We start from the raw sequence: 22,432 nt of genomic DNA, 5'->3' as shown, positions 1-22,432 counted from the left end.
GTGCTCTTACCCACTGAGCCATCTCTCCAGCCCCCTACTGTAGCTGTCTTAAGACACTTCAGAAGAGGGTGCCAGATCTCGTTACGGATGGTTGTGAGCCACCATGTGGTTGCTGGGATTTGAACTCAGGACCTTCGGAAGAGCAGTCAGTGTTCTTACCCGCTAAGAACATCTCGCCAGCCCCTGGTTTGTTTTTTTGAGGCAGGGTTTCTCTGTGTAGCCCTGGCTCTCCTGAAACTTGCTTTGTAAACCAGGATGGCTTCCAATTTAAAGAGATCCATCTATCTCTGCCTCCCAGGTGCTAGGATTAAAGGCATGGCCACCACGCCTGGCTGATCACATGTTCTTTAGTTGAATTATTAATTCTCATATTTTCCCTGAAGGTTCCTAGGACTTGCTATTTACATAGCTTCATGTTATCTGTGAAGTTGAATCTTACATCTCCCCTTCCAACCTCACTGTGCTGCCTTCCTCTCACACTTGTTTTATTTTACATTTTCCTCGAGCAATGAGGTAAATTGTAGTTGCTCTGCATCATCTCCAACGCTTATTTTCTTTCTTATACAGCTGCCTGCAGTGGCCCTTCACTACATCTCCCTGAGAGCTGATGGTGTTGCTTGTGCACCATGTGCATTTCCACCATGGAGAACTGCCTTTTCAGACTCCCTGCTTATTTTTAAAATGGGACAGTCTTGGCCAGGCTAGTGGCCCATGCCTTTAATCCCGGCACTCAGGAGACAGAGACAGATGAACCTCTGAGTCCAAGGCCAGCCCGGTCTATGTAGTGAGGTCCAGGACAGGCAGAGCTATATATTGAGATCCTGTCTCAAAAAGGCGGGGGTATAGTCTTAAATATGAGCCAGTAAGAATGTTGTGTATAGTCTAGAGTCGGGTGCCACATCAGGCTTGTAAGTTTTTCAACTTGTGGCCTGTCTTGCAGCTCCACAGAGCTCAGAAGTCCATGTTGACAAAACCCACTTGATCGATGCCCCAGAGCCTCCTGGGAAAGGTCCTAGTACTGTACTTGCCATATCTGAGAACTTTGCCTAACCAGAGTGTCTTAGTCAATGTCTCATTGCTATAAAGAGACGCCATGACCACAGCAACTTTTACAAAGGAAAGCATTTAATCGGGACAGGGTTACAGTTTAGAGGCTTAGTCTGTTATCATCATGTCGGTCTCATGAGAGTAGCTAAGAGCTCTATATCCCAATGTGCAGGCCTCAGGCAAAGAGAGTGAGAGAGAGAGAGAGCATGCCATTGGGCAATTTAAACCCCAAAGCCCACCCCCAGTGACACTCTTCCTCCAACAAGGCCACACATACCTAATACCAATCCCTAAACATTCAAGTGTACATCTGTGGGCGGGCGGCATTCTAACTCAAACCACCACGCAGGGTCATAAAGACTTATAACCCTGTAGCTCAGGCTGGACTCAGACTCTCCTCCCAGCAATATTAGGTTCTAGTTATGCTTGAACTTTTTCTTTCTTCCTTATTTATTTATTTATTTATTTATTTATTTTATATATGTGAATACACTGTTATCCTCCTCTGATGAGAGGAGAGCATTGGATCCCACTACAGATGGTTGTAAGCTACCATGTGGTTACTGGGAATTGAACTCAGGACCTCTGAAAGAGAAGCCAGTGCTCTTAACCGCTGAGCCATCTCCCCAGCCCCCAAACTTCCCCTTTCTAACTGATTCTCATTAAGCATAATTATTAATATGGTAGATAAAGACATTTTGGGGGGGTCCCCACAGTTTCCTTTCATCAGGCTGGGCAGCAAGCCCCTTTACCTGCTGCACAGTCTTGCCGACCCCTTGCCTCATTAGTTACAACTCCATCAACTCTCATCTGGCTTCCCTTCCCTCTTGCAGATGGAGATCTTCATCTAACATCATCCCTCCCTGCTGCCTGCCGCCTGTAATGGAGGCTGACTGTTGAAGTCTGGAGGCAGGCACCTTGATTTGCTTTCCCCTTGAGGGCTGCCTTGAGGTGTTCTCCCCGACTGCAGGCTTCTGGTTCTTCCTCAGTGATGAAGGGTTGCTGCTCCATCATCGCCACTGCTCTGAGCTTCTTGCATCCAAGGACTTAGGAAAACTTTCAGCCGTTATTTCTCCCAGTAGTCTGTTTCATTTCCCATGTTTGCAGAACTACCTCCTCCTCTTTCTCCCTCCCTCCTTCCCTCCCTCCCTCCCTCGTTTGGTTTGTTAGGGTGACTTCTCCAGTTCTATTTTCAGGCTCACAAATCTTTTCTTCCACATCAGTTCATTTGCTGTGGGTCCCATCCACTGCACTTTTTAACCTCACTTGTAATTTTTGGAATCTCTCTTTGCATCCTTGGCTGGCCTTGACTCTGCAGCAGCCCCTCCTGCCTCCCGTCTTTCCTTCTCTTGTTCCTTTCTTACCTCCTGTGCTTCTGCGTTCACTGTTGAGAGTAAGAACGCAGCTACCATACTCAATCCTCCACTCTCCATTTTGAGACAGGGTCTCGAACTCTGTGGTTGAGGGTGTGTGAGCTCCTGCTCATCCCAGCTACTCTACGTGCTGGGATTACAGCCTGGATCATAATAAATTTCCCAATGTCCCTGACTGTTAATTCCAGCACCCTGGGTCAGTTGCAACTAATTTATTTTTCTCCTCATTACACACCATACTTTCCTGCATTCTTTGCATGCCTCGTAATCTTTGATTTAATGCCAGACATTGTAAATTTTACTCTGTCGGACGCCAGATATTTTTGTATTGCTATAAATATTCTTGAGCTTTTATCCTGAAGCATAGCGAAGTTGTGTGAAGAAAGTTTAATCCTTTTGGCCTTGTTGTCGTGATTAGTCCAGCAGGTCTGAAGGAGAGAGCACCATCTAGTACCAGCTTTTCCCCAGGACAGAAGCAAGGCTCTCAGAGCACCAAGTCAGTTTCCTGGGACTTCTGTGTTTCCATCTAGGCTAGTAAAGACAAGTATCCCCAGCCCTGTGAGTCCCACGTCTAAGTTTCCTTTAGTTCTTTCATAGCCCCCTGGAGTCTTCTCTCATGTGTGCCATAATCTGTGCTTGGATATCCCTGAACCCTGCATAATCCCTTCCCCATATTTCCAGCTCTTTTTCTTCAGCTGAGTTTGCTGGGAAGCACCAGGGTCTGAGCTAACCCTCTTCACTGCTACCTCAAGTCAAGAGCCCACTGGGGTCTGCCACTTTGTCTAAGCTTTTTCTCAGTTTGTGGAACCTGGCCACTCCCTAAGTCCCCTGTGAAGCTGGAGATTCATCTCTGAGCTGTGTCAGGTCTGGGAGCTCAGGACCGTTGCTCCCCTCCATCACACCCCCACCCATCACTGCCACAGCCATCCTGCCCTACCCACAACACTCAAGATGTCCCCATATGTTAGCCAACACTTCTCTCTGCTGGGTCCTCCAGGTGTGGCCATGTGCCCCGCTTCACTACCTCTGTCTGCCCCAGAAGGGCACAGTGATCTGTGGCTCAGAAAAGACAGCGCTGTCTGCTCCTCAGGCCCTGTGCTCTAGAGAGCCAGGCCTGTCAGCATGTGTGCCCAATCAGGAAACTGCTTTTAGGGATCGGTTGTACACCTGGGCCTGTATTAGTGACTGGGGAGGAGGAGGATTGAGGCTGAGCTTATAGCCTGTGGTCAAGCTGGTAGATGAGCAGAAAGAGCAACTGACCAGCTGAGGGCAAGTTGTAGCACATTGACCCATGAGCTGATTAGGAAGAGACCCTCCCAGAGCGTGAAGGCAGTTGGCCAGTGCAAATGGCCTTCAGGGATCCAAGGCCCAGAGCTGAAGAGTCAGTGTCCAGTATTCAAGGTGTGGGAGCAGATACGAAGGGGAAGATAGAGCTGCAGGAGGAGACTTCTACCAGGCACTCATCAAGGAAGGACAGTTATCCGCAGCACAGGACAGATGCCCTTCACCTTAAACCCTCCTCCAGCATGGAGCCCAGATCCACCCACCCCCTCCTCACACAGTATAAGAGACGTGTGTCTTGATTTCTTCCTTTGGAAGGTGAGAGTGGCCGGGTCCTGAAGATCTCAGCAGGAGTCAGATATGTGCAGCTCCCAGAATACTCTGAGGTCAGCTTTTTCAAGATGGAGAAAGACTACATGGAGACACCCATCCAGACCCCGTTGTAAGGACGATATACCCTCCCTGGGGCACTGAGGAGGTTAGGCTGGAGAGAGGTCCCTACATTCTTCTAGCCCAAATGTCCCATGTACTATAACTAGGGCAAGGCCCAGGACACAGTGCCAACCAACAAGACTTTGAAAGGTAGAAACAGAAGCAGGTGGACTGACGGGAATGAGGGGCCTGAGGGAGCTGTATGCCCTGTAATTCAGACACGGGACATAGAAAAGAAGCCACTCACTGAGTCTTCTTTGGCCTTGGTTGGACCCAGCTCAGCAAGCATTTCAGGGTGAGCCACACAACCCTCCAAGGATAACTAAATACTGTTCCTCAACTGAGTCCTAGGGTCAGGGCCAGGGCATATATAGACTGGGCTGCCTCATCCCTGCCCCACTGTTCCCCTGTCCTCGCTCCCTTGAACCTCATTTCCGTATTTGATATCTCCTTCCTAGTGGGTTCCAGTGCATTTCCTACCCCCTGTCTGTGCCCATGTCCTGGGGGCCAGAGCCTGGGTCTACTGTGGAAAGTGCCAGAGCTGACCTGCTATTCTCCAAGAGAGACTCAGAGACTGTGCTGGACTCAGGAGCCTTCCATGGCCAGGGAGACACCCTCAGCATCCTGCCAGGTGAGCGGGTCATAGCAGCAGTCAGGGGTATCCAAGGGAACAGAGACCTCGGAACCTGAGTGTGTCAGTGACAAGGCATGGTGGCCCTGGGTGAAACATGAAGCTTGGGTATGTATAGGCCTGAGTGGCCATCAGCAGAGAGTGAGTATAGCCATCTGCCTTTACAGGGCCAGGGAGGGATAGGGCTTCCCATCCTGGGTGATCCTGTGGCCTGCATCCTTACCACACAACCCCAGCAACTATGGGGTTTGCAGGGCAGCCTGTGGTCCTAGGCAGGCCAAAGCCATGGGATCCAGCCTAAGCTCAGCAGGGCAGCCTGTGGTCCTAGGCAGGCCAAAGCCATGGGATCCAGCCTAAGCTCAGCAGGGCAGCCTGTGGTCCTAGGCAGGTCAAAGCCATGGGATCCAGCCTAAGCTCAGCAGTACAGATGGTTGTGGGTTCATGGCCCTGTCTGGTCACAGGCTGCCTTGCTTTCCGGACAATGTCACTACATGTGTGTTGGTTCACATTTCACTGAGATGTATGTCCTGGTTCTCAGCCAGGAAGGACCTGTACCCTGGCCAGGTCCACCAGTTCAAAGCCAGATTTCCTTTGAGTTGTGTGAGAATTATTCATGCAATTGAAGTTTAATCACTGCAGTCTGTTGTGCCTGGTGGCATTAAGTTCTCTTATACTCTGATATGTCACAAATACTGTTTATGTCTTTTTTCCTTGGTTTTGGTTGTTTTGAGACAGGCTCTCTCTACATAGCCCTGGCTGTCCTGGGACTCACCGTGTAGACCAGGCTAGCCAAAAACTCACAGAGATCCACTGCCTCTGCCTCCTAAATGATAGAATTAAAGGCGTGAGCCACCACTGTCTGGACTCTTTGGGGCGCTTAACAGGAGTGAGAAGGTTCTGTAAGAGGGTGCCTTCCAGGCAAAATCACATACCTTGTCTTTAGGACCCTTTGTGGACTCTCTGACTCCGGATGGACAGCCAGGAGCCCCAGCCCCCGGCATTGGGATCCTAGCTCTCTGACTTTCAGGCAGAGTGCAGACTCTAGGTCAGTGGTTCTCAACCTTCCTAAGGCTGTGACCCTTTACTCTACAGTTCCTCACATTGGGCTGACCCCCAACCATAAAGTTACTTTCATTTCATTTCAACTTCATAACTGTAATCTTGTCGCTTATGAATCCTAATGTAATATCTAGATATGTTATAATATGTAATATTGGATATGCAGGATATCTACTATGTGACCCCCGTGAAAGGGTCATTTAACCCTTGAAGGGGTCACAAGTCACATGTTAGGAACTGCTTCCCTAGGTGAGTAGAAAGGCAAAACCGAGTGTTAGGAAACTGTAGCACCAGACCCGAAACCAAGGGCAGATGTGGCATGGAACCTCATAGTTCCCCACGGGGCTTGTATATAAACCTGGAGTAGTTAGTGGTTGGATTCTTAGTTAAGTTTTGAAACAATCTTGCCATGTAGGCCATATAGACGTCTTCCTCCTGCCTCAGCTCTGCCAGTACTAGAATTATGGGTATATGCCACCCAAAATTCCTGGCAAAAGCCAGGGTTTGACAGAACATTTCTGGTCATTACAAGTATACCTCAGACATGTCTTTCCCACCTGCCTGTTGCTTCACTGTGGCTGCCAATGGAAGCCAGAGTTCTACCTCGCCCCACTTTGTCCTTGCAAACTACACACAACCCTAAGTCGAGTCCCTTTCTTTGGGGCTAATACATATCTTCGATCACCAGGTGGCTGTCCAGTCACGTGGCTACCCTGAAGATTCCATTTAGGCTTATTCCCATCCTGACACAACTCCCTCACAGAGTGTTCCTGCCCCCAGGTCTGTTCTTGCCTTTTACCTGCCTCAGCCTTTCAGCCCAGGAACCTTCATGCTGGCGTTGGGCAGAAATGACACCTCCCTCCTTCCCTCCCTTTTTCTTCTCTCTTCTGATGGCTTAGCCTCTTCACAGGCTAAAGCTTCCTGTACTCTAACTCTGCCCCATCTGCTATCCTGGCTGTATAGCCTTGTGCCACCCCCCTCCCCCAGCAGACATCACTCATCTGGCTTGTCACAGGCTGTCCTACCTGGCTTGTCACAGGCTGTCCTACCTGGCTTGTCACAGTGTCACAGGCTGTCCTACCTGTTGTGGTGCCTATGCTCTCCCGAGCCTCCTTGGGTTCATCCCAAGGCTTCTGGGCCCCATGGCCCTCCACGACACTCCTGACAATTGCTGATGGCTTGTGCTCTCTGCAGTTTTGTTATTCACAGGGTAGAGGAAGGACAAAAAAGGAGAATGGTGTGTTGAAAGGTCAAAGTCTCGGCAGCACACACCTTTGGGGTATTCCCCAGAAATCCTGCCAGCTGATGGTCAGAGGTCTTTGCCAGGGCAGCAATATCTCTGACAAGAGGATTGTCCAGACAGCCATCTTGAGAAGCAGCAAAGGCTGCAGATCCTCCCACAGAAACACAAAGACTGGGGTGGGGGCCCATATTCTTTCCTTATGAGCAAGCTACAGGCTCCAGAAGCCAAGCAGACCCTGTATACCCATGAACAGAAGCCATGCTGATTTGGCCTAGGGGCCCGGCAGATCCAGTGAACCCCAGGAGGCAGCTTAGTCCATCTCCCCCTTCGTCTGTCTCCACCTCAGTCACAGGAGCAATTTCATGCTGCATTGGCAGAATAGTTCTCATATTTCTGCATAAAAATACTCACTGGGCGCCACGCCTTCTGCTCTGAGAGATTTTCAGAGCCAAGTACTGCTGTCTCAATGAAAACCAGGCCCCAGAATTCAGAACTTGTTCTGTGCTGCTGAAAAGTGCCTACCCTGTCTGCTGCAGGCAGCTTCCCAGTGTAGCTCAGAGTCTATGTGATATTATCATAGGACAATCTAAGAAGAGGTTACACGGGGGCACAGGGGTCTGCAGCACACTCAGGGTTAACACAGGAGCCAAGGCCAGGTTCAACGTGAGACCTGTGAGGCATTTGTCACCTTGGGGTCTCAGGGCACCAGAAGTCACAAAAAGTATGAGTCTCCTTTCTGAGGAACCACGAAGCTTTGAATCTGATACCTGAAGTCTGATATTGGCCTTGACCATCCTAGGCAAACACTCTGACTACATCCCTGGTCACTGTTCCCCGTTGGGAGCTCCTGGAGGGCTGTCCAGTTCCCCTGGACCCGGCTGTGAGAGCCTGGACGCCTTTTCCGTTTGTCTAACTGGACTCTGCTGATTCTGTAAAATGAGGTCCAGAAAATAGCTTTCTACCTATTTCTACCTTCCTTAAAACTTTTTTGCCCAAGAGTCTCATGAAATGGGTAAATCTTTGTTCTTTGCTCTGTCTGCCCATCTGTCACAACAGATAGGGTAAAGGGTCCAGGAGTGGCCCCTGGTAGGCAGTTTCAGGCCCTTGGATCCCACTGGGAGCTGAGCTGTTCTCCAGGCAAGGGCCCCATGAATTCCCATCCTTCTGCAGGAGTCTGTCAGCCCCCAGGGGCTCCAGGACCAAGCAGAGACAGTGCTCTCTCTTTACAGCTCCTTCCATCCTTCTGCATTCTTCCATTTGCTGTATGAACGACCCAGATCTCTGGCAGGAAAGTGCAAAGGCTCAAGCCAAGAGGGACAGCAAAGCCGGGCGTGGTGGCGCACACCTTTAATCCCAGCACTCGGGAGGCCGAGGCAGGCGGATTTCTGAGTTCGAGGACAGCCTGGTCTACAAAGTGAGTTCCAGGACAGCCAAGGCTACACAGAGAAACCCTGTCTCGAAAAACCAAAAAAAAAAAAAAAAAAAAAAAAAGAGGGACAGCAAGAGCCAAGGAGAGGTGGCTGTGCTCCCCCCACCCGACCCCCAGCCCAGCCCTGTCAGTGGTGACAAAGTAGAGCACACCCTTTGAGTGCGTGCCATCCTTCAGGCTTACCCTTCATTTCTGTGATCCATCTAGACAGATTTACTGTACTACTCATTTTCAAACTTCGATCCAGTTAAGCTAGTTTTCCTGCTTGATATCAGTGTAACATCCAAAGCTGCCCTTTCTTTCCAGGTACTCTTTCCTGTTAGTCTGCCTTATACCCAGTGACAAAGACACCCTGACTGCTCTGCTCCAGTGATCCCAGCAGAACTTTCAGGGTCCCCACCTAGCATCTCCAGTTTCCTACTCTGGCCTGGAGCTCTTCAGAGAGTGGAGGAACCCACTGACCATCTGCGTCTCCTCCCTCGACTTTCTGCAAAGCCTTTAAGTCGCTCCAGAAGCTTAAACTGTCCTGGGCAAGAGTAAGGTCTGAAACAGAAACTCTCCACCACGCGATGAGTGCCCCTGTAGCTGGGAAGCCTGAATGTCGCAGCTTAGGACACAGCCTGGGCTGCCAGGGACCTGGCTTCTCCCACATCTGGGGCTGCCCCTAGAGCCCCTCTCTGGGTTGGCAGGAAGGAGGCATCCGGGAAGGCATGCCTCAACCTGTGACAAGGAGCTAGAAGGCAAGCCCTACACAGAAGTGCCAGGCTGTGCCTGGAGATTCCAGCCAAAGCAGTTTTATTGTATAAAGGGAAAGTAGACCAGGGACTGTGTCCTTAGAGTGGACTTCAGTATTTAAAAGCTAACAAACAAACAGAAACTGATCATCTTGCTCTTGTCCCTGGCATGGTCCCTTTGTTCTCTCCCTGGGTCCCTGGTGCCAACATTCTCCCTTCTAGGCAGATCCTTGCCAAGGGCCTGTGAGGCCTCCTCAGGCCCTGTGGTTCTGAATGCTATGTGAAGGACTGAGGGGCAGCTTGGCAGCGAGAGCTTAGAGCTGCTTCCTATGCTGGACGGGAAGGAGCCAGGTACCATGGGCCCTGTGGGTAGGAGGTCCTGACTATGTATTTGGGCATCTCAGGAAGTGTCCACTTACCTCTAGACAAGTCACCAAGGAGCAAGGCAGAGACGAGCCCACAGAGCTCAGTCAGGAGACATTAACTGTGTGAAGGCCGGTGAAGGCCAAGTGATGAGGATGGGGAGCTTCACGGCTCTTGTTCTCGCTGAGACGCCTTAGGGCACATAGACCCCACGCAAAGAAGCCACACGCACAGCCAGAGACAAGGATGGTTCTCATCCCTCTACTTCCCCCCAACCCCCGCGCTCTAGCTGATGAGCAGATATATGGGACTGACCAGTGTTCCCGAGAAATAACAGCTTTGCTGTGAGCCAGATGAGTGCTCAGGGTGAGATATGGCTGCTGGTCCCAAACAACACAGTAGTAACTTCCACTCCACTGGTGTTTGCTTCTTCCTCACACAGAAGCCAGGGGCAGGGGCAGTCTGTCACCAGCCATGGAGCCCCGGCTCCCTGTCTTTTATTCTGCTCTATGTCATTTTTGTTTACCATGGCGTGATCCTAGATGCTTCTGACATCATGCTAAATCTTATTAAATAGGAAGGAGAACATATGAGGAGCAGAACTCGATCATATAGCCACATATCTGTCACATAGAGATAAGCATAGTGTGCCAACAAAGATTAGGCTCCATTGTTAGAGAAGAAGGGGAAACTGGACACTGGGCATCTCTGCCAAGTAGAAATTACATCAAGGTACACCATCCATGCTGCGTACACAGGTGGATATCGGAGACGCTCCCCGTCACCACTTTAGGCGCAGACTCTGGACCTGTGACAAAGTCTGTCCCATTGTGACTCCCAAAGCCCTGCAGCCCAGCCTCTAACACCCCAGACCAGGGGGCTATGATAACAATGGGCTTGCAGCTGTAATAGCACTGGTAGTGAGCAGGCCAGGCGGCTGCTTCTGCCAAAGCAGCAGGGAGAGTAGAAAGGGCCACAATGGCCTCAGTTGACTTCGAATTGCAGTTTTCCAGGTCGACCAGCAGTCTCTGCTTGGGGTCATTGATGTGAGAGTGAGGGGGAAAAGCCACCTAGCCCACTCCCACCATGTACTTCCTAGAGGACACCGTGTTCACCCAACCTGCCGTTTCACACCTTTGGGTGCCAAGGGGTTTCTGTTTGGAGCAAACCAGCCTGGAGGTCAGGCTGCCCTGAGGTGGAGCAGAGAAGAAGACTGTGGGTGAAACACAGAGCACACATGAGTCAGACCTGAAACTACAGCAGAGCAGGAGGGGGCACACACTTTAAAGCAATTACAGTGTTTCAGTGTGTTCCCAAAGCCTGAGGCTAGCAGCCATTGGTAGAGGGAGTCCCATCTCCCAAGGTAGGAACAGCCCTGCCCCTCTGCAGACAAGTGATACCCCCAACCTACCCTCAGTTCCTCTGGACTAAAAGTTAACAGGCTTACATGTGACACAGTGGCCTGGTGAGAGGGAACTAGACACAGCTGGCAGGAGGGGCTTCAGGAGGCGTTGTCCCTGGGTGGAGGCTACTGATTCCCCAGAGAGCTTGCTGCCCACAGAGACTGGAGTCAGACCAGCCCTTTTATCCCCACCTGTAGGTAGACTTCTTAAGGTTTGCTAAGCATGTGCCAGCTACCAGGTCATTGAGGCCACTCCTCTGAGGCATCCCTGGCCTTGGCCCACTGTGTGCCTCCAACTGGGACTCAGGGTCTCAGGTTTCCTTGGTCTGGGATTCCAGACAATTCAGGAAACAAACCCTCTAAAAACTCACGTTTCCACTTTCACAAACAATGAAACGAAGAGAGACAATACGCTCTGCGTCGGGAGCCCTAAAGTCAGTAATAGGTAATTGCAAAATGTGGTATTTCATTATTCTGTTGGTATGAAATATTTCAGTTGTTTCAATTGTTTTTAAGTTTCCAGTAGACTATTTGCATTTCGATGAGCAGAACCGACAATTCCTAGGCGTGGATTATTGCCAGATATTGCAAGTCCTATTTTGGATAAATTACAGCACCCAGATTTTAGCAACAAAGCACATTGATTTTATATTCAAAGGGCTTTTTATATTTAGTCTCTTAACCTTTTGTAATTCCCACCCACAGCTTGAAGCGCAGAGCCCTTTGTGTTCCTTGTTCTCGGTGGGGCGTCTGCCGCGCCCCGCAATTTGGGCCCATTGACTCATGCGGCAGGTGCAGATGATTGCGGGTGGACATGGTGGGTGCAGGTTGCTGATTGCAGGATGGAGAGGTGGGCTCTGGGCCCTGTGGCTCAGACAATCCCTTGCAAATTAGCTTTGGGAACCTAGAAGAGCCATTGCAGTAGTAAGAGGTCAGATCTCTCTCTCTCTCTCTCTCTCTCTCTCTTTCTCCTCCTCCTCCTCCTCCTCCCTCTCTCCCCCCCCATCTCTCTCTGTCACTCATGCACAAAACCATCCTGCTGCTTGTTTCCAATTGGCCTGAATGGTCTCTCTTTTTCATGTGTTGGATAAATGATTTTGAGTATTCATTGAATTTGATCTGTGAAGAATCAACTGTTACTGTATGGCAATTTAAAAAACCAAGGTGCCCTTTTGCCGCTAATTCAGTCTTGCCAATAAAGTGGCGTAATGTTTAGCAGAGAATTTCTGGAAATTTTCATCGCCTCGCAGGGTGACACTGCATTTTAATATTAATTGTCTGTGGTTAATTACCACTGAATAGCCCAAGAGAGCCATATTTCTAAAGTGAAGTTTGTACTATAAATTCTTTTGTAACAAATTATTATATAGAGGGAAAGTCTCAGAAAAATATAATATAAAAATATGTATTGTTTCCCATACCAAGGCAGCGATAGAAGTGGAAGTTTGCTCAGATGCCAGTCTATGCAGACACACAGAGGGCTTGTGTGCGGGGTCCCCTCTTGTTAACCCTGAGCAAGTTCAGCCTGCAGTTTGACATGCAGGCAGGGTGGAGGAGGAGAACATCTCTGCTCTCCCCCACCCCCCAGGACTCAGCTGCCCCTTCAGCATGACTTCGTTTTGTTTTTCTCTTGAGTAAAGTTAAATCTCTCTCACTGTCTCCTCCCCTACGGCTTCTTAGTTCTCACAGGTTCTCTCTTTTCACATATAAAAAGGGGTTTCATTCTATTTTTGTCTTTACTTATGGGAAGAAGATGTGTTCATGCTGTGGCATAGATATGGAAGTCAGAGCCCAGCTATCCAGCGTTGGTTCTTTCCTTCCACTCTATGGTTCCAGGGGATCAAGCTCAGGTCAGGCTTAGTAGCAGGCCTCTACCTGCTGAGCTATCTCACCTGCCCGGAGGTTCCCCCTCCCCTTTCTCCCTCTCTCTCTCTCTCACTGTCCTAAGCAAATCAATCCTAAAATCATTAAGTCTTCATAATGAGGACATATCTGGGATCTGGGGCCCCTGTGAGCACGGAAGAGTGGCATAAAGAAGGCTCACTGCACAGCTAGAGAGTAGCTCCAGGGAGTCCCTGCCTTGAGAGCCCTGAGGCAAGAGGTCAGATATGGAAAATGAGACCCTCAGAAGCCAAAGGGCGTTTGAGTACAGCACCTTAAATTATAGGCAAATGTAGATTGGATGTGGATCTGTGTACCTATGTACAAACAGCTGGGCCTGTGAGCAGCCCCCACCCCCAAGAGCAGAGAGCAGGCATAGCACCTGGCGCTGGAGGCTCTCACACTGGCTTCATGAGAACCTGTGTAGAGGTGAGGCCCGGCAGAGCTGGATAGGAGGTGAACCAGTAAGAGTGTCTGCCAGAGGTAGGCGCTCCAGCCACATGGGGCAGGCACTGCAGGCCAGCCTGAGACAACTGGGTATTTAAATGAAGAACGACCCTGAATCAGAGGCCACTGAGTAGTGCGCCTGAATCTAGAAGAAGCATATCTGGGATATCATGGAAGGCTAATGGCATGTGGCATTTTATGTGGCCTTGGAGCCCCATAAAACCCTGCAGAGTCCAAGGGAAAGAGATAGTGGAGCCCAGTGGAGCCGGGAAGCTGTCACTGTCACCAAACCCCAGAGTGGACCCTTAGTAATTTCACAGAACATCCGTTCCACCCAGGGATGGGAGCAGACCTGAGGCCACTTTTGCCAAAAACTCACAGTCTGCTTCTAACTATAATAGGACCTGTGACAGACAGACTTTCCCCAGAGGGCGTAGCCTGGAACTTTCATAAGTCCCAGGGTCACAGCAGTCAGGAAGAGGCCAGGGTCTCTGGCCTTGAGCTCCTGTCATGGACAGGTGCTCTGTGAGTTGCAGTGGAAGGTTGGGAAGCCTTAGGGTAATTGCAGGCCCTGATATCGGCTGTGTCTACAGCTGTCTGTAGAACTGAGACATTTTATCTTGATGGACTTTTGCTGTACTAGGGATGGAAGCCAGGGCCTTGCAAATACCAGCACACAAATACCACTGAGCCACACCCCTCGCTCCCCAATAGCTTTTATGAGTAAAGAAAGAAAAGACCTTCCTCCCCTCCTACCTGCAGTTTCCTAACAGCCTGCAGTTTCCTCCCCTCCTACCTGCAGTTTCCTAACAGCCTGCAGTTGCTGGGCAGGTTTGAGCAGCACCTTGATGTCAAGATGGAGCCTGCAGCCCTTGCAGCCGTTTTGTGCCCTTCCGCCCAAGCACGAGGAACCTCACTGGCCTCTGTAGCCATGGTCCACAGTAGGACCGTGGGCAGCTGGTCAGCCTTAAAGGAGCCTGGCTCTTCCCATCTACCTTTGGCTCCACTGTTCTGTTTTGAGCTGGACATCTGAGTCCCCCTAGCTCTCAGAACCAGGAGGCCTCCCCACTACTGCCAGAAAGGAGGTGGTGGCATGCTCTACCATGGTACAGGCCTTCTGGGGCAGCAAGTCAAGGCAGTGGCATGGGGCAGTGGCCCTCTCAGATGGCCCCATCTGCACTGGAAGCATTGCATCTTGAATGGTAGATAGTCACATGTACGGTCACTGCATGGGTGGCCCTGCTGACTCTGCTGTCATCTTCTGCTGACTGTGCCAATGCAGAAACCATTCGGGGGGAGGGGGCAGAGAGGGGGAGAGAGAGAGAGAGAGAGAGAGTATGGTCTGCTCCATGGAGGACCTTGGTAGAGGCAGCAGGGACAAGCAGAGATCTCCAGACCAGGGTCTGTCTCCATGGGAACAGTAGCTCCCTACTGCTCCAGGCCTTACAGTCTCATGCCTGCTGTCTCAGGAGACCCTCAGGGCTGAGATCACCGTCTCCTGTGATTCTAGGCCATTCTAAAGCCCTCCCACTAGACAAGTAGCAAGGTTGCCTGCATCCTGATCAGCCTTGAGGCCAGTTTTGTTGTGTTTCATTTTTAATTTTTTAAATAGGATCTATGAGGCAGGTGGTGGTGGAGCATGCCTTTAATCCCAGAATTCAAGAGGAAGAGGCGGGGGTGGGGGGGTCTCTGAGTTTGAAGCCACCCTGGTCTACACGGAGCAAGTTCCAGGACAGGCAGAGCTACACAGAGAAACCCTGTCTCAAAAAACAAAAACAAAAACAAAATAAAACAAAACAGGGTCTGTGAAGTCCTGGCTGTCCTGAACTCACTCATGTAGACCAGGCTGGCCTTAAACTCATAAGAGATTCCCCTGCCTCAACCTCCTAAGGTATATGCTGTTACACCCAGCTTCAGGAACAGAGATGAAGGAAGTGAGAGAGAAGCCAAGTCAAGGAGAACAGCTGCAATACTGACCTCGTGGCCCCTTCTTGCCTGCTACTTCCCTGTACCCAGCACCCCTTGTCACCTAGCCTCTCTACTCTCTCTTTGAGTGCTGGCATGAAGTTGGACAGAGTGGGAACCCTAACCATTCCTAATCCTGTGATCAGAGCCTTGTTCATCTGTGGCCTTGACCCAGGGCTCTCTAGTCAGTTTCTGCTCGCTCAAGGACTGTGAGTATCCAGTCAGCCCAGGGACGTAAGGGTCTCATACTCCAGGCTACAAGCCACTTAGCATGAGGCAAAGTTTCAGGAGGGCTTAGTGGACACCCAAACTTGTATCTGGGCTGGCTTTGCTGCCTGCTTTTCTGCTCTTGCTAACCAACTGGCTGCCCCAGACAGCTGCTGCTTCTGAGCAGAGCTGCCTGCAGATGAAATGTGATCAGGAACCTCACAAAAGCAGGCACCTGGGAACCCCATACTAGCTCCTCCTGGCCTGGGGCCCTTCCAGCATCCCCACAGGGCCTGCTGCTGTCCCAGTGGCCCAGCCTTGCTGTTTCGCTGTATACAAACAGCTTGGCTGGGGAGAGCCTCCTGAAGGCAAGGAGTGGGCGGGGGTGTCAGAAACAGACTCAGAAAGAACCTCGAATTAGCCCAAGTCTTGGAAGCTTGCCAGCAGCAGCCACGCTGGCTTCCCTGTTCCAAGGCAGTTCTGACACAGAGCTCCAGAGGCAGGCATGGAACAGCCGCGTGCCTGAGGCTGTGAGTTTCACAAAGGAGTTTCCAACCAGCTTAGGCGTGGCACAGAGCGTGGGCTCTTCAGAAAAAAAAAAAAAAAAGAAAGAAAGAAAAGAAAAAAGTCACATGGGCAGGCAGGGGCTCATGCCTTTTACCTCAGCACTTGGGAGGCTGAAATAGGATTTCAAGGCTGGCCAGTGCTCCATAGCTCTAGACCACCTGGGCTATATAATGAAACCCTGCCTTTTTTTTTTTTAAGCCACCAGGAAGAACTCAAGCAGGAAAGTCACTCCAGTGTTCACACTCTGGGTCCCAAGGCAAGCTCTTGAAAAACACAGAGTATGGGAAACAAGGCCGTAGCTAAGGATAAGTTCCACTCTCCGTGCTTCAGGAAAGCAGGGAGCCCACACTGGGTCCCTCCTGGCAGACAAGTGTTGAGTGGAGTAAGGATGGGCTCTGCACAGCCACAGCTCCTCATGGCCCCTTTGCCTCTCCTGCCCCCTCGAGCATCAGACATGCATGTGGTACATAGGTATACATGCAGGCAAATACCATAACACATTAAATAATAATAAAATCTCAAAAAGAAAAAAGAAAATCAAAAACTGGCCTATGGGGAGAGGGGGCAGAGTAGAGGTGAAGCAATAGATTGACGTGTATTTTCCTACACATTAAATAGCCATTTACACAGATGATTCTCCATCTAGGCCCCCTGGCCCCTGGTCAAATAGCATAGCCTCAGGAGGGGTCATGTGGCATGCAGACACAGACACTGGTCCTCCAGAACTGAGACAGTTCCACCTTAGTGACCAGACAGATGACCTGTAGTAGTGACTTCTGGGCCATTATGACACAGCATCCAACACAGGCAACTCAGAGGAGCAAAGTTTTATTTTGGCTCATGGTTTTCAGGGTTTCCATCCATGGCCAATTGGCCCCATGCACTTAGGCAAGATGTTGTAGCAGCAGGAACTGAGAAAGGTCTTCTTTCTGTATATTAATGTGTGTGGTGGTGGCAGGCGGAGCCGGAGGTGCTTGTACACAGTTTTTACTGCACTGGGCATCCAAACTCAAGTCCTCAGGCTTGTTCGGCAAGTTCTTTACCCACTGAGCCAGCTCACCTACCTCCCTCTTCACTTCTTGATGGACAGAAACCACTGAGAGTAGATTAGAGGCCTGATAGAACTTTCACATCTATGCTCCAGTGACCTGATATAACCTTCAAATCTATGCCCCAGTGACCTGATTCCCTTCAGAGTTTCTTCAGCCTCCCAAAACAGTGCCACCAGCTGGAGACTATGAGAGACATTTCAAACCATTCCTCAGCCCAGCCGGAAGTAAGAACAACCCATAGGGCAGGTCACCTGCAGAGCAGTGGGGCACTCTTGGCCCTGTGGCCCTGTGTGCCTGGGCCTGTTCCCCCACTTGTAAAGGGGGCAGTGGGTGATCCCTGGGTGTGTGCAAGCTGTGTAAGAAGTGCTTAATCAGGCTCTGGTCCTGGAAGCCTCCGGGTGCCGTACATGATTGCTGGCCCGTGGAAAGCTAACTAAGGAATCTGAGAGCTAGAGGGCTGCATGCTAGGGAGGCCCGTGCAGAGACTGGATAGAAATCAGGCACTGCTGCCCACTGCTCTAGGGGTGGAACCTCTGTCAGCAGATGGCAGACCCTCCAGGTTAGCTCCAGCCACAGGAAGGCCAAAAGAACAAGAGCATCCCTCGATGATTAGGGCAACCATACTGACAGCACAGAAGCCCTCACCTGGACACCTGGGCGGTTGTCAAAACCCAGGGTGCCTGTCTGGCCCTTGGTGGGATGCACAACTCCTCTAGGTGTCCTTTTGATGGGAACCCTACCGCTAACTTACCCAGGCCCTGTACTGTTCCTTGGCTAATGGAGTGCACAAGGAAGACTAATGCACTGTGTCTGGTCACCTCCAGGCGAGCCCACTCTGTCCCCTCGGGGCTAGTAACATTTAAGTTTTTTAATTCACTTAAACAAAGAAAATATCTCAGCCTCGGGCCTGTGCTCCTCCTGGCGAGCCCTGGGCCCAGGGCGGCTGTTTCACGGTGAAGCCTGTCCTCTCAGTCTTGTTTATTCCTGCAGTTTCTCTGCCTTCTGCCTCTGTGTCCTACACAGGTGATTAGGGAGTCTAATTGGTTTGCCTGTAAAAAAGATAATTAATTGGTATTTCCTTCACAGAGAGGTCAGGCTGCCCGCTCTGATCCCTAGCAGAGCCTCTTTCCCTGACTCCAGAGCCCCCTCCCTTGAGGTGGTCCAGCAACCTTTATCTTGCTGATAAAGTCATAATTGCCACCAGCACTGGCAGGCCTTAGGGTTGGTTTCCAAAGATTAAGAATCCCATCCCTGGGCCCTTGGATTGGGAGAGGTAAGCAGATGTAGCTCCAGGGCAGAGGCGCCTCCAAAAATGTAGCAGAAATATCCATAGCACTCGGTAGCTACAAAGTATCTGCTGTAAAACCCTTGCCCCAGAACTGGGAAAGTGAGAACCCCAACCCCACAGTCCAGGGTGGTCTCTCAGCTGCAGGGATGGCGTGGAGTAATGAGAAGTGTTGGAATACCTCTCCTTGGTGTCTCTTCAAGCACTGCAAGTGACTGATTCCCAGCCCCTCTCCCTGCCCCCACCCGCAGCTGTCCACGGCTGGAAGGCAGACACTCCTATTGACAGCACTGTTCCCCTATCTGATAACAGCTCTGTGGCTTATCACTCCTCCGCAGTAAGATCTTAAGCCTTGAGGAGGCTCTTGAAGCCTTTTGCCTTATCTCTCTTATGGACCACATTTGCAGACTGGGTGGACACAGGTGAAGTGGTTGCCCCGGGTGAACTGAGTAAGAGGTCAGACACACCACAACCAGAGAGATTCCCGGCAGCTGGGGCAGAACTGGTCAGGACATCCCCAGGTGTTACCTGCAACAATCTGTGTAGCATGATGGGAAGGGAACACCAAGCCCTGGGGACACAAGAGGTGGCTGGTGAGAGGGACTCTAAGGGCTATCTGAAGAATGGGTAGCCTCAGGGTGCAGAGAGGAAGGGCCCAGTCTGAGGATTGAAGAGGGGGTTGCTCTGTCTGAATCAGTCTTATGCTGGGGGCGGGGGTGAGAAGTGAGTTACAGGGCAGCCTGGGGGCAGAGAGCCCAGGTGGGACCATCACAGCCTGGGCTCAAGCACAAGGCTCCAGAGTTGCCCAGGGAGCAGAATAGTGAGAAGAGTGGGGACACAGGACTGGACAAAGGCTGTCTCTTTGTCTGTTAAGGGGGAGGACAGGAGTTGTGTCTAGAGGCTCAAGTGCTTGTGGCTGCACTATGTGGATATCCTGGGACAGTGTATGGCTATTGCAGGAAACTGTGTATCTGTTCTCCCAGGAGTAAGGAATTGGGGCTGGGCTGGATAAATGTGACACTCAAGAAGTGAGAGGGGGTCTGCTCAGAAGAACAGAGACCAACTTATGTGAGGGATACCCACAGCAGGGCCTGGTGTGGTGTGGGGCTGGGCAGTAGCCAGTGATGATGGGGCAGGACAGGTGACAGTCAGGACAGGTGACTGTCCCCCTGAAGCCTGGGTGCAGAGGGACTGGTGACAGCCCCCCCTCCCCCTGAGCTTGGGTACAGAGGGACAGCTGACAGTCCCCTGAAGCCAGGGTACAGAGGAACAGGTGACAGTCTCCTGAAGCCAGAGTACAGAGGAACAGATGACAGTCCCCCAAAGCCTGGGTACAGAGGGGCAGGTGACAGTTCCTCTGAAGCCTGGGTGCAGAGGGTACTGATTGTGTTCTTATGAAACCTGGGTCCTCATCCGCCGTGGACAAGCCATGGACAGAAGCATACATGTTCCTGGGCGGCGGAACTGTCAGTCAGCTTTTACCTCACACTTCTCAGAGCAATCAGCAAGGCCTCCAGCTGGCAGTCCTGCCAAGTGGCCCCTTTCCTCCAGGGGAACCACATACTTGTGGGTGCCTCTCTCCCCTTTCCTCAGCCATGAGTCACCCCTCCTCTAAGAGCTCCCACCAGATATGCACAGGGTTAGTATAGGGGGAGCAGCTGAGGACCTTGGGTGGCCTGTCTGGACACCATCCCTGCAGAGCAAAGGCCTGTTGAGGGAGCAGTCTGTTATGCCTCAAGGATCAAAGAGGCAAAGGCAGGAAGTGAAGGCCTCTCTGACTTGTAACAAGTGTTGTGGCCTACCAGGCAGCCTTTCTTGGGTCAGGGAGAGGTCTGCCACACATCCAGATGGCCTCAAGTGCCAACCCTGTGTAGACTGAGGAGCAGGACTCCATGTCATCCTTCCCATGAAGCACTGTGGTTAGCATCAGTAATGTGAATGTCCTGTTGTCAAGGCTACCATTCACCTTGTCTAAACTTGCAGTTTCCAGCAACAACATGGCAGCAGAGAGGTCATCAGATGAACGGCACTGAGCAGCTGCTCTGGAGGTGCCGGCTGGCCGCTGTGACTTCTGGAGAAGTCCTTTAGCAGTGCAGCCAGAACCTCCTAGCCCGAGCGGGGCAGACACTCATAGCCTTGGTCCGGGTATATTTATTTGCCCATCAGATCCTGCTGGGTCTGTAGACTACTCCACTCCCTAGAACCAGTACATGGCCAGTCAGAGCCTGACGTACAGGGCCACCCAGCAGTCACCCTAACTGTGCACAAGCCTCTGGGATATGAAGACAGACCTGGGATCTTAATGCCAAAAGTTGCTCCTTTTGTTTGTTTGTTCTTTGTTTTTTTTCAAGACCCAGTTTCTCTGTAACCCTGGCTGTCCTGGAACTTGCTCTGAAGGAGGTAGTGGAGCACAGCCCACATGGTCCTCCAGTGTACAGAGAGCTGGAAACCGCGTTGTCAGCATTGCGGTTCCCAGTCACTGCCCAGGACATCAGTGGTGCAAGGCACAGAGCTGCAGGAAAGGACGTTAGCTCAGGAATGCCCTTGCATAAGAAAAAGGTTTTTATTAATGCACCATAAGACAAAATTAATACACCTCCGAGAGAAATAATTCTCCCACCTGTAATCTGGAGATATTTCAGAGGCCCAGCTCCTGCAAACTGGGACTCTGGGGAAGGGACATTAATGTCTCTGGCCCCAGGGCCCTGTCTAACACAGAGATGAAAGATGCTCCCCCACTCAGCCTAGTCCCACCAAGGAGCCAGCCAGAGTCTTCCTATCTGAAGACCCCTTTTCCTCAAAGAGACATTATCTTAAGGCATCTCAGCACCCTTAATGATGCTGGCCCAAACTGTACCCCCTCTTCGAACTGCCCTCTGTTCTACCCTTGTCTTCCTGCCTTTGCTGTGCAAGTCTTTCATGAAACACCCCACCTCCTCTGTAGCTCATCTGAGGCTCCTGCTCTAGCCAGAGTCCCCCTACACACACACACACACACACACACACACACACACACACACAAACACACACACACACACACACACATCTTGGACCTCTGGCTCTTAGGAGGTCACATCTCTTCTCTAATAAAGAATCTTCAGGATAAGGGCCATTGGAAGGACCCTGGAGCTTAGTCCTACAGGAAAGTGGGCTGTGGTGTGCACATGTATTTGGGAGGGACAACCTGTCCACTCTGACCGTGCCTCGCCACTCTGCTGCCCCACCCACGCTGCCTGCTCTATAGCCCTCTTCTCACACTCCCTTCTACACACTGTCCTATCCACTCTGCCCGGCCCATGCTTCTGATCCAAGCTCCTCCTGTCTGCCCTGCATGTCCACAGTTATCTCTCAGCCTCCACACTTCCCTGTCCACACTCCTCTCTCTTTTGGGCTAGCTGAGAGAAATACCCAGGACAAAGGTTTGTCCCCAGCCAGGCTCTGCTTCGTGCCCCCTGTCCACTTACCCGATGACAGTGAAACTCTCCGTCTGCTCAGGGTTCACAGGGCCTCTCTCTGTTTTATTTTTCTGGGTAAAACTTCTGCCCAGCCAGGAGACATGAACCCTGCTGTCAGCAAGTGGACCAAGGCTGTGCCGAGTTTGTGGACATCCTCCTCGGAGCCCCTCCACCTGGCATGCAGCCTTATCTGTTCCTGCCCAGCACGCTTGAGGTAGGCCTCGAGGCTATAGGGGGATTCTGCTTTACCACTACCATGCTCCTCTGAATCTTTTCTCTCCTTCTGCCTGACCCACAGAAGACTGTCGACAGGCCTAAAGGTGGCTCAAGTTCCCCAGAGGTGCTGCCCACTGCCCAGGAACCTCTAAAAGGCACCAACAGGTAAGATGTGCACTAGCTGGGGTCTGCCACAGCCAAACCCTGGCCTTTGTCACACACCTTTGGCACCTTAGCTGCCTCTAGGCCTGCCTCTCTGAGGGCACCACAGTGAGGGGACCTGCGAGGTGAGGGTCAGGAGTTGTAGGGCGTCTAGGAAGACAGACCACATACCCAGAGCCTGTCACCAGAAAGTGAGCCTCC

At 51.2% G+C, this 22,432-nt stretch overlaps 1 protein-coding gene across 2 annotated transcripts in view; it reads left to right on the top strand.

The window, feature by feature from the left end:
* Morn1 (MORN repeat containing 1) overlaps positions 1–22,432 on the top strand; it is a 58,657-nt gene that overhangs the window by 20,261 nt on the left and 15,964 nt on the right. For both annotated transcript variants that reach the window (XM_085838524.1, XM_021160537.2), the window contains 4 exons: positions 4,020–4,143; positions 4,592–4,764; positions 21,946–22,067; positions 22,152–22,234. In XM_085838524.1, coding sequence (XP_085694650.1) covers positions 4,020–4,143; positions 4,592–4,764; positions 21,946–22,067; positions 22,152–22,234 — 502 coding nt within the window. The remainder of the gene's footprint in view (positions 1–4,019; positions 4,144–4,591; positions 4,765–21,945; positions 22,068–22,151; positions 22,235–22,432) is intronic.

This window comes from Mus caroli, unplaced genomic scaffold (genome assembly GCF_978045245.1).
Source record: "Mus caroli unplaced genomic scaffold, Mus_caroli_1 scaffold_6, whole genome shotgun sequence".
Lineage (NCBI taxonomy): Eukaryota > Metazoa > Chordata > Mammalia > Rodentia > Muridae > Mus > Mus caroli.
Note: the sequence above shows the minus strand (reverse complement) of the source record. Positions and strands in the feature narration are given on the sequence as shown.